Raw genomic sequence first — 11,683 nt, forward strand, 5'->3', positions numbered from 1 at the left:
AATAAATGGAAGTTTCTACACCCTATGTAATATGACTTGTGTGAATCATTTGAAGGTATCAGTATGCATTCCAGTTATAATAATGAAACAGTTCATGGTGTATATTGTAAAACATATACCCCATTTTTCGACCGTTTGTTCCGATGTAATAAAAAGATTTAATCTTAAACTTATCAGCGTTGGGTGGATTATGTATAATGATAACGATTTTGAAAATACAAACATATACGTATAATTGTTCCATAAAATTAACGTTACTACTATGTTACAATATTTGCATATAAGATAAAAAAAGATTCCCTTTAAAACAATAAACAGTTGAGTTTTCTTTAGATTTTGCAACCAGCTTGATAAAATAGATTGATTAATTGAGAAATTTTCTTAGTATGTGAAATCGATGTTACTAAAAATATGAATATGTATGTTCCTAATCATGCATATGTTTGTTTTTATTATATTAGTATGTAGTTGTTTCCTTATTTTACAGACACGATAAATTAGTCTTATGAATGATGAGTCTGGCTGATAATAATGTCTACTGACGATAAATATGCATTCATATAGAATACAAATTTATATATGCATCAGTTAAGTATTGCCCGAGTGACCTATCACCTACGAGGCAATGCGTCATGCAAACGTAATATTTGCGATAAGTTGTGAGAATTGTGTGTCATTAAAATAAAAACAATCGTAAACTAGAAGTTTTCCGCAAATTATCTAAGCCGTGATAAATTCCCTCGTCATCGTATGCCCAAGAAATGATCAAAGTGCGCATACACGATTTATAATTTTTGTCGAAGAACTTTTAAAAAGAAAATAATTTTTAATTAGTATTAAACTTAAAATATTCGTACAGATAAACATTATTTTAAATTCTTGCATGATAACCTTAAATACGATTAAACTGGTAAAGGTGAAAAGCAAAACAGTCGAGTAAAAAGCTGAGATTTATTTCAATTAATAATAACTTCAAAATAATCTCTATATAATTATAAGAATTATAATTTTACTTCTTTTCTCATATTGATTTTGTTTCCACATTTCTTTTTGTTACAATATATCGCACAAACAGTCCTCGATGATTCGTAATGACATGTTTTACAGTCGCACATTAATTGTATTCAGTTTTACAAGATTTTGAAGTTGGTCTTCGTGAAATAGTGTCAATGAGGCAGTGTCTGTCCACTGATCAATGATTAGTTACATGCGTGTGATTCAACTTTATGTATTCGTTTAATATTTATATGTTTTGATATATATACAAATAAATGTCCGACCATTATTTCTATTCCCTTACATATGCTTAATAAAAAGAAGTCCTTTCGGATAGTTTACATCGTAACTAGCCGCAGAATTTTTATGTGGGGTATATTTTCCATTGCAACCTTGCATGCAATAGTAAATATCGTTATCAATTATTGTGTACAAATAAATAGCAACAAGAACAGGAAGTTGTAACGGTATTTCATTCAGTCATTTCTTATTCTTTTTAACATCACTGTTCTCAATTTGTATTGTTATTACACAATAATCGGAAGAAACGTAATGCCCAGCATTGTCATTCTTTCTTTGATTCGTTTGAGCCATATGTTCTAATTTATTAGTTTTTATCTATAGATGACACGATATAACGAAGTGCAAAATTACAGCTAAGTAAGCGTAACAGATCAATATAAAGTAGCTGCAAAATTACAAGATCAAATATAATAGATATCAAACCGAGAACATGTGTTATTTTTAATGGAAACTGATCAGTTGAAATACTATGCGATTTAACAAATCATATCCAACAAATTTTATTCAAAACGTAAAACATTTTGAAGCAGTTCATTACGTTTCGTTTAAAAGACTTTTCGTATACAGTTTTATCTAACTTCAACACTGTAATATTACCAATATTATTAAATAACATTTACTGTACCTAAATTTAATAATAAAAATACCTAAATCACAATATCTTATGCCATTATTCAATGGCAATGGTTGGTGTTCTTCCAATGTATTTTTTATTTTTTGCAGTTTAATTATTCTGCAAAAACATTAACTTCAGTATGTAGATAAAGACGAATAAGAGATCGCAGTGACAAAAGTATAAGTTGTGTTAAAGTTTGCAGAATAACGTTAGAATAAGTATTTAGAAATACTACGCAATTTACAAAGCTAAGTTTAAAAAAAAAAAAAAAAAAAAAAGAAAAAAAAAGAATTTAGCATCGTTCGGCTCTCAATGGCGAAAAGTATAGTCATGGACTAATTTTGCTACGTTAAGAATAAATTTTCATATATACATTATGTATTATTGTATTACTTTTATGAACGATATATATAAAAGAAAGTGATTTTAAAAAGTTTCGTCAATGCGAACTCGCTCGTGCAATTTAATTAAATTTTGCATCATTAAAATTTATGTAAAATGGCATCACACTTCAAGAAGTAGTGATAAACACAAATTTTGTTTAATATTCTGAATAGATGAAAAATGATGGTCTATCGTACTTATCAATGAAATATAATCAACAAACATGCGAATTGTGTCAAATAGTTACATACAATATAGTGTCTCTCTTCATAATTAGGCTGGAGCAAATATTCCCATAGGTATAATGTAGCTACCTAAAAATCTGTGATTTCACAATAAGCTTTATTAAAGCAGATGTGTTGTTTTTTTGTTTTATATTAAGGCGTTAAAGTTCGGAGATAGTAGATGGCTAATTAGTAGGCTGTCCACTAAGTACCTCATACAGTGCTTGTTGTTGATCTGCTGTTAATGCATTTATGCATGCCTGCATCATAGTTTCGTTGCTCTGAAACAAGAAATAGTAGATTACCTTTATTTGTATTGGAAATGTATTCGTAATTTGTACATAAACTTGTATATTACATACCTGTATTTGTTTAACGATGCTAATAATTCTACCCATGACGGGATTATCTGTAGGCACTGCATCTCTATGAAGTGCTTCTGCAAAGAAACTTATTAGTCGAGGTAGATTTGCATTATTTGGACCTAGAACTGCTACATGATTTGCTTCGATTAAATCACAAAGATATCCGTAAACGTAAGGTGCTTCATCTTCGTCTTCTACCACTGGTAGCCAAGAGAGCCTATGTTTAAACAAAAGGGAGACAAAATTGATTAAACGTCACGTCGTATTATACCAAGTTTTATGAACCTATGACTTACCAATGTGGAAGTATTTCATCGACATTAATTGCTTTATTGTTGTATTTAAGAATTTTCGTTACTGCAGAAATAGCGTTTTCTGTGGGATTAACATTTTCTGGTGACCTAGATTCTGGATCATTTATAACTTCCATTAACTTAGGTAAGGCTTCGGCACATGCTTGAGCAAATGCTTCTCCTCCGTACTGCCCCAAAACACCGCAACCATAAGCCGCCGCTTGTCTAACCTCTGCTGATTTGTCCGACACGTATTGTATCATCGGTCGCAAAAAATACTCTTGGTATTTTGCGCACTCAGGCCCGCCGAATTCTATCACATCATCGAAGACACACAAAGCCCATTGATGATCCGACCATGACCTTTCTGGACTCAACAATTTTACAAAATGTCCACAAATCTGATCGAAATATGGGAAAAACGAAGACTTGTGGGTAGTAAACAGAGCATGCAAAATATCTGCTATTTTACTCAAAGTATATACATCTTCATTATCTTCGTCAGCAAGTTGTTCCTCAACGACTTCGTCGTAATCTTCGTCCTTGCGTCTTTCCAATCTAGCCACTGCTCTTTCGAAGTGTTTATTTAGTAACTTATCTAATATACGTAAAAGTTCAGCCATAGGTTGCGCTCCCAAACAACCAGCACCAAGGGTTTCGATGCATTTAGCCAAAGAATATAGTAATTCTAACAAAACTTCAGACTCTGGTTCTGTGTCGATTGCTTTCAGAAGGTCGGGACAGATGTACGCCCACATGCCTTCAAGGTATTGTGGACCTTTTATCTTTGCACAGTCGAGTAAGTATGGTAAACTTATGGCTGCTGCTGTTCTAACGCCATCATGGAAGTAGAACTTTAACATAGGAACCATCAGCCGAACTACTTCTTCTGCGTAATCCGCGAAACCTTCTTTCAATTCTCGTGCGTAACAAACTAACATCTCACAGGCAGATGCCTTGTCTTCTAATCCAGCTGTTTTAATTCCAAAGTTCTGTTGTTCACCCACAGCAATGAATTCCCAATCAACATCCTCTATACCTTCCAGGTCTTCGTTGTCCAATAAAGCTACTTCGGGTTTCATAGCTGCTGTACGTAAAACTGGGCCCATTACTAACGGTAAATATTGTTCGAATTGTTTACCAAGGATTTTACAAATTCGTGCCCAAGCAGATATGAGATAACTTGTTTGTGGATCGTCAGCTGGGAGATCTCCCTCCGAGTGGGTTTTTAATAACATATCCATAACCTCACTAGCATCTGCAATAAACTGTATCGTCGCAAAAATTTTAGTTATATCTAATATTTATAACAAATTGCACGATTGCTGGTATGCTTTCATAATTGAATTCGTGATAAATACCTTCTTAGGTCCGACTGCAAGCCCTATCAGACTAACGCATTCAATTGTTTTACCGCGCAACATTTTGTGTTCTTGTTGATTGGCATTTTGTATAATGTATTTTAAACATGGCATTAGTCTGTCATAATACGCTACAAACTGTTCTTCGCACGTGTCAGCTACAGATGCAATAGTTGTAACTACCTATTGTGAAAATAAGGTTAGTTCGTAATGAATGTATCGTATGTAATCACTTAAGTAACATACGCACTTGTTCTAGAACAAGTTTAGTGCCTTTCTCGACCAATTCTTGGAATTTAGCAGTAAGTATCGATTCTAATTTAGCCATGATAGCATCCAAATATGGTGTCAGTATATGCTTCGGACAGTCTTCGCTAAAATTCACGAGAGCTGCGCCTGCATGAGCTTGAACTCTTGGGTTCGCGTTGTCGTCCAAAACCATTAATAATCCAGGGATAACTTTGTCATGGAACTTCTTCTCAAATGTAGGCGCGAAATCAGTTGACATTTGACCGACTGCATTGCAAGCGGCATATCTTACACGAGGGTGCTAAAAGAAATACAATAAGGTAATAAATAATATGGAGAGAAAAAAAAACTTAGTAAATATAATATTTTGTTATTAACTTTTGTATGTTCCAATACTATGACTATTTAACTATAAACAGTCAACTCTCTGGAACTCAAAAGCAGATATTTTGATATACATATTGTCAGAACGACAATATGAACAAATACCAAACTCTTGATTTACTCTGCCATAAACGTAACGCTATTATGTTTTTACAGCAAACATAACTGCTGACTCGATTCATGGCGGTCGAATAGTAAGTGATAATTAAACTTACAGGATCTTGTAAATATTGTATAACTCCATCCATGATTTGAGGTAATATTGCTTCCATTTGTTTGTGGCAACCTTCGCCAACAGCGGAAATTGCCATAAGAGCTGCGTACCTGAAAATAAATATTTGACATTATTATATACATATATTCATTTTTAAGGTAATATAGGATAAGTTCATATAGATGTGTTTGTTCTAAATCTATGACAATAATATTGTAGTATTATTGTCAACTCTCTTATTACAGAACATCCGATGGGCACCTCAAGTTCTAACTATCAAAACGATAGATAGAATAGAGAATAATCCCGTCGGTTACTCTATCACAGATGCAACACAATTATATGCGTAACACATATAACTGCTGACGTTTCTGTGAATGATTATAATAACGGGACGAAACTATTAGGAAATGAAGTATATTTACCTATATTTCCAGTCGCTATTATTTAACATTGAAGGAATATTCTGTACAATTTGTGGCAACATAGTTTTACCACCAAGACCGCATGCTAATCTGTCTAAAGCATTTTCAGCAACAACATTGTTGCTATCATTATCATCATCGTAAATGTCATCCGAGAAACTCCATTTTTCATCTTCTTCTATATCTGTCATCATCTTCAATACTAGCGGTACTAAAGATTCAATGTATTTTCCACCAACTTTGCGTACCATTGCTGGCGCGGTTTCTGCTAACGTTACTAATACTTCTAATGCCAATCGCCTCCACGAGTCTTGCATATCTTCGTTAGAAAAAATTTTCATGCACATTTCCATTATAGTTTCTAATTGTAATCGTAAAAATTTTGGTGTTGACTCTGCCAAGTCAATCAAAACTTTCAGCAGAGCATTGTCTTCTTCTTTTTCTACTGACTGAGCAGTTACTTGCACGACCGCCGGCAGCAGTTCCGAAAAATGTTTCTGTATATTTTCTTCTTTGTCGTGTAAAATGATAAAAGCTCCGATAGCCCTTACTGCTTGAAATCTGACCTAAATGGTACAATTGATATTTATTATAATCTTTTTAACATATAAACGCAAAATAAAGACGAACATAATGAAATATATACACATATAATGTTAGTTTATTTTTGTATGCCCCGTATCTGTCTGTAAATTAACACTTCACAAGTTACAGTCATCAGAAGGCAATTCTTCTCTAGGAAGAATTTGTGACGAGAAATTTCTATACTTTATTCTCGTGTATCTTTCTTCCAAGCTAATTAGGATATAATATTTATATATAAATATAAGTTATTTGTATATTACCTCATAATTTTCAGAATCCATGACAGATTGTTGCAACATTTGTTTAATAAGATTAAGATAATTCGCTTGCTGATTTCCAAACACACCTGGGACGGATCTACGTGTATGAACGTACAATTCAGATTTACAGTATTTGTTAGTTCTTGTCAACAAGACTATGACATAAACTTACGTGAACATTCGAAGAGCACTTTCTTTCAGTGCTGGTAAAGGACTATTTGCACATTGGAATAGGAACTGCAGAAACTCTGGCCATTGATTATTTCCATCTTCATCAATTAAATTTCGCGCAACTTCGGCTGCGATTTCACAGATTTTACGTCGAATGATTTCCGTTTGTTCATTTTGAACAGATAGTAAAATCTGTTCTTTCAACTGAGCTTGTGCCTCTGGTGGAATCTGGAATGTAATTATCATAATTTAATAGAGTATTTGACACAATTGAAAGTAGTTAAAATTTGTACGTTTTATATATTTCATAAGTTTCTTTTGTAATATCAAGACAATCTACTTCAGTAATCTAAGAAATATGTTACATGACTGATACAAGAACTTTATTTTTGGCAAAATTAGTCATTGATATGTGAATGATAATGATTTATCAAGTTCGAATAGGTCAGTTTATCATTGGCAATAGTTGTTGGCATAAAGTTCAAAAAACATTATATGGCTTGAAATTATTTTAGACCTCAGTTTACTATATCTATCATTAATAAAAACTACTAACTTCTGTTATATAATATTAGATTATTCATTAAAATTAAATTTGTCTTAAACTAGAAATCTTCATGTACATTATATATCACAGTTACTTATTATTACTATCTCTATTAAAGTATAATTACTTTAGGGTAAAAGTCCATGAATTTAGAAGAAAACAGTTGCCGTAGTAAAACGGCAGCCATAACACGCATTATTTCCGTAAGGCTGGCATTACACAAGGATGTCAAAAGAAATGTCACCTTGGTTTCCACCGGAAGATTGTTGTATGCTTCCTAAAACATTAGATAAAACAACCTGTGAAAAATTTCTAATAATTATTGATTTGGAATGTAACAAATAAGAAACCTCAATATAATAATTTAAATATTTTATTACAGTACAAATAATACATATAATCAGTAGTCATAAACAAATACTATTAGTAATAATTTATTCAAAAGGTGAGTTACATGTATACTTAAACTGTACTAAAGTACAGAACTAAAAATGGTAACAAAAAAGTAAGACCTGATGCTTCCTGACACATGTTTGTACAGTTCAATATTTTATTTTAATATGTTCAATAAATGTAAATATACGAGTACAATAGATATAATAATGTAAATTTCAGAGACGTCGATAAAATAATTATAAATGTACATTAAACGAGTTCCATGCCAGTTAAGGCATTTCCTGTAGCATCAGAAGCATGTTCGGAAATACCGGAAACCGAACCGATCACGGTCGCGTGTAGGCGGGAAAGCGAAATACACAAATTATCAATTTCGTTAAGTAGTCACGCTACATATTATACGATACATAAAGAAGGTGTAAACTATTTCTTTTAACCTCAATAAAAACAATGGCAAGCGTATCAGCATTTGCAAAATAATTGTTCATAAAACTGCATTGTAATCGAATTAAAGCCGACACGGAAGTTTGTGAAAGATTGGCGGGGTGCATGTTACCGCACGACACCATGTTGGATTTTATTAGGTTGTTCTAAACACTTGTCAGTATTCATCTCATTTACCAATCGATCTCTCCACGAAATTAGTCGTATTAGCAATGCACGATGTCAATCATTGACAATGTTAATGTTCAAATTCGGATTCGTTGTGGACGCTCAACGACGAGTGCCCACATGCGAATTCTGACAACACGTTGGCAACGTGCTCGTGGATTGATGTATATCGTTTCAGGATAATAATATTTTTAAGCTGATTAATACATGTAAAACACGCGTGAAAAAATTGGAAGGCAAATACGAACCTCTGCTTGTGTTCTGGCATCGTTATCGGTGCTAAGGAGTGTGTTCAAAAGCTGTTGAAACTGATCAAGGTCTGTCGCCATTGTCGCCGAACGAATGAAGCCACAGCGCACGCTCCTGGAGTTGATCGTCAGTTGGTATTACCAAAATCGTGATTAAAATATCTCTAGATTTACGGTACCAACATTGTGACTATGCTCTGGTTGAATATGAGCCCGAACACATAAAAGCAGTTTCGATTCTTTACAAATATTTTAATGCTGTTTAATAGAGGCTTTTTAAATAGAAAATTGTAAATGAAACATACTTGTACGAGAATTATTTATTGCTTTAATACATTTGGGGAAAACTTTTCACTCAGCGAGTATTATGCACTGATCTGTATACAGGGTGTATCAGAAAATGTAGGATATTTTTGTAGCATAGTTCTAGAAAAGTTCATACGCACATATATCTGAAAAACAACAGTTTTTTAATTATACGCTATTTTATATTGCGTAACATGCTGGCCCGTTTCTTACCTGCGTGACGTGCTATCCTCTTTAAAGTTTTATTAGGTCCAGAAACTAAAGATATTTCAGTCCCATAAATGAATGGCACAGAGTCATCGATTTTAAAAAAAAAGTATCACACCGTACGTAATATAAAACAACGTGTAATTAAAAAGCTAAGTGTTTTCGGACATATGTGCACATGAACTTTCTTCATTGTTCTTTATCTCTGAGATCTGACTTCCAAAAATGTCCCACATTTTTTTATACACCCTGTATAACTGTGACTGCTTGTATCGCACCATGTTTGAGAATCAACCATGTGCGCCACCTTAGCAGAGTCACTGATACTTAGATTTTTGATGTAGCATCAGTGATATATAGGAATTCTATCTTTTACGTATATGTTATTGTCAATAAAAGATGGTCGACATGGAGTTGCAGGAAGCGAAGGATTACGTGCTTGAGCTTATGAAAGAGAAAGACAAGGTCGAATCGGAGATTAAAGCCTTAACTGATGTCCTAAAGTCTGTATGTATATCGAAAAGGAACTTAGATTCGCATTGAATATCTATTTAACCATATCGATATAAACAAACATGACCTGAAGTTTGCGAACAGCATGATATGTCAAATTTTCAATCATATGATTGAGCATTTGTATCAATTTACAGAATCGGGTTGGTATGGAGGATCCATTGATTGATTCCGAAGGATATCCGCGAAGTGATATCGATGTTTACCAAGTCAGGCATATAAGGCATAAAATAAGATGTGCGTCTAGTTTTGTATAATTTTTTCGCGCGAAATTTGTCGTGTTTTAAACTTATCAGTACGTTGTTAAGCGATTAGGTCTTGGAAACGATCATAAGGCATTGATGAATAAAATAGAAGAGGGTTTACACAAAATACATGCTCTGACAAAAGACAAAACAGAAGGTTCTTCTGTAGCCACATCAAATGGTATTCAAAACAATGTACATTTGGAGCTTTCCTAAGGGTGAACTCCAGGATCTCCAATAGAGTTAGTTGTAAGATTAAACTGTACAATATTGCAACTTCAAAAGCTTTGTAAATGATTTGAAGACTATCTATTTTTATAGGCCATTCAAGTTGAAGACCTTATATTGGAATTTGGTTCTATTGATTATCAGAATTTTAAATCACTGAAGGATATCGGTACTGTGGTACAGAATAGCAAACATATGCCAGTCAATGTGAAGATTAAACATGGATCTAATACTATAGCCTTGACTTCAATTCCATACCCTTGGGCTGGTAACAGTCTTCTAGGGTGTAACACGATACCTGTGGATACAATTGGAAAATAAAACCCTTAAAAAAATATTTGTTTATAATTTTGAATTATTTTTACGTGTACGTTAATAAATAAATCCATATTTATAAATTATATTTACACTTTTTTAATTACTCTTACACATAGTTTTTTTCATTACTTTTGTCCTTGTGAGCTCTAAGCATTCTTACTAGTATAATCCTGAGATGTATTCAAGCCTTGAAATTTAATATACATAATCTGTTAATACAAGTTCAAGCCTGAGTATTTAAAATGGCTGAGCTGCTATAAAATCGAAGTATCTCCATGAGACAGTAACCAGTATTCGATTGTGGTAGCAAAATGTATCTCCCACAGACTGTAAGTTCTAACTTTTATGTACATTACTTTGTTTCTAATAAAACTTTGTTTAATATACATTATTTTCTTTCTAATAAAACTTTGTTTAATACAGGTAATACTACTTTTAACTGTTTCTGTATATCAAGCATTGAGTCAAGCTAATACACATGAATATTCTGACCAACGTCCATGGTCGTTCGTTTATGCTGTACAACCATTTTATAACTCTGAAACATTGCTTGAAGTATGGAGAACTGATAAAGCTATAGACATTTCTGCAAATACAGTAACTACAGCCTCTTCTGGCCCAGACAATACTGTTTTATATTCAGAAGATGTCCAACATAATAACACAAATTTGCAAGCTCAAAATAATGTATCATATTTTGTAAGTGAGGCAAAGAATACAAACGAGGAACAACTATCAAAAAATAGACAACGTCTTTCCAATTACGTAAGTATTAATAACAGTTAAGTCTTACCAAATGTGTCTTTCATTAATAACGTTAATTTATTCTGATGTAGTTATTCTTTATTTACATTATTTCTTATATTTTAATGTTACAGAGAAACAGACGTAAAGATGCAAATTTCGAGAACAAGTGACTGGATTTTCTCTAAATTCCGTTTCGGTTTAACGGTTTAGTGGAGTGGATCGTTTGTAGAAAAATCCGCTTGTGTATTAGTTTCGCTATATTCTGCATTAATATCTAAAACATGCGCTTGTAGAAAATATTAATAAAAATGATCTGCAAGTATACAATATTTTTTATTTCTCATCTCTCATTTATTGATCTGTACATATTTTTTACAATACTGTGAAACAAGTAAAAGACCAGATGTAGCATTAGCAAATTAGAAGAATAAAACAATACACAATTTATTATAAGTTTCGTAATAAATTAAATAAAAGTATATTATT

General features: G+C 32.7%; 3 protein-coding genes and 1 non-coding gene across 4 annotated transcripts; 2 read left to right on the forward strand and 2 right to left on the reverse strand.

Moving 5' to 3' along the window:
• Window positions 1-937: 937 nt before the first annotated feature.
• Karybeta3 (karyopherin beta 3) lies at window positions 938-8,733 on the reverse strand. The gene is made up of 11 exons (XM_076379470.1): window positions 8,634-8,733; window positions 7,505-7,654; window positions 6,832-7,058; window positions 6,660-6,756; window positions 5,815-6,380; window positions 5,391-5,499; window positions 4,793-5,092; window positions 4,543-4,725; window positions 3,185-4,449; window positions 2,886-3,105; window positions 938-2,804 (listed from the first exon to the last, which is right to left on the reverse strand). The coding sequence occupies exons 1-11, from the start codon at window positions 8,712-8,714 to the stop codon at window positions 2,709-2,711; spliced, it is 3,294 nt and encodes a 1,097-aa protein (XP_076235585.1). The 5' UTR covers window positions 8,715-8,733; the 3' UTR covers window positions 938-2,708.
• On the reverse strand, window positions 6,480-6,607 carry LOC143180008 (small Cajal body-specific RNA 8). The gene has a single exon (XR_013002066.1).
• An 800-nt stretch (window positions 8,734-9,533) lies between the features above and the next one.
• On the forward strand, window positions 9,534-10,453 carry LOC143179989 (26S proteasome non-ATPase regulatory subunit 9). Its single transcript, XM_076379477.1, is given in 4 exon segments — window positions 9,534-9,653; window positions 9,797-9,896; window positions 9,975-10,153; window positions 10,226-10,453. Coding segments are annotated over 4 exon segments (615 nt in total). The 5' UTR covers window positions 9,534-9,545.
• A 200-nt stretch (window positions 10,454-10,653) lies between these two features.
• On the forward strand, window positions 10,654-11,543 carry LOC143179990 (uncharacterized). The gene is made up of 3 exons (XM_076379478.1): window positions 10,654-10,779; window positions 10,874-11,215; window positions 11,329-11,543. The coding sequence occupies exons 1-3, from the start codon at window positions 10,762-10,764 to the stop codon at window positions 11,365-11,367; spliced, it is 399 nt and encodes a 132-aa protein (XP_076235593.1). The 5' UTR covers window positions 10,654-10,761; the 3' UTR covers window positions 11,368-11,543.
• Window positions 11,544-11,683: the final 140 nt, after the last annotated feature.

This window comes from Calliopsis andreniformis, chromosome 5, assembly GCF_051401765.1.
Source record: "Calliopsis andreniformis isolate RMS-2024a chromosome 5, iyCalAndr_principal, whole genome shotgun sequence".
NCBI lineage: Eukaryota > Metazoa > Arthropoda > Insecta > Hymenoptera > Andrenidae > Calliopsis > Calliopsis andreniformis.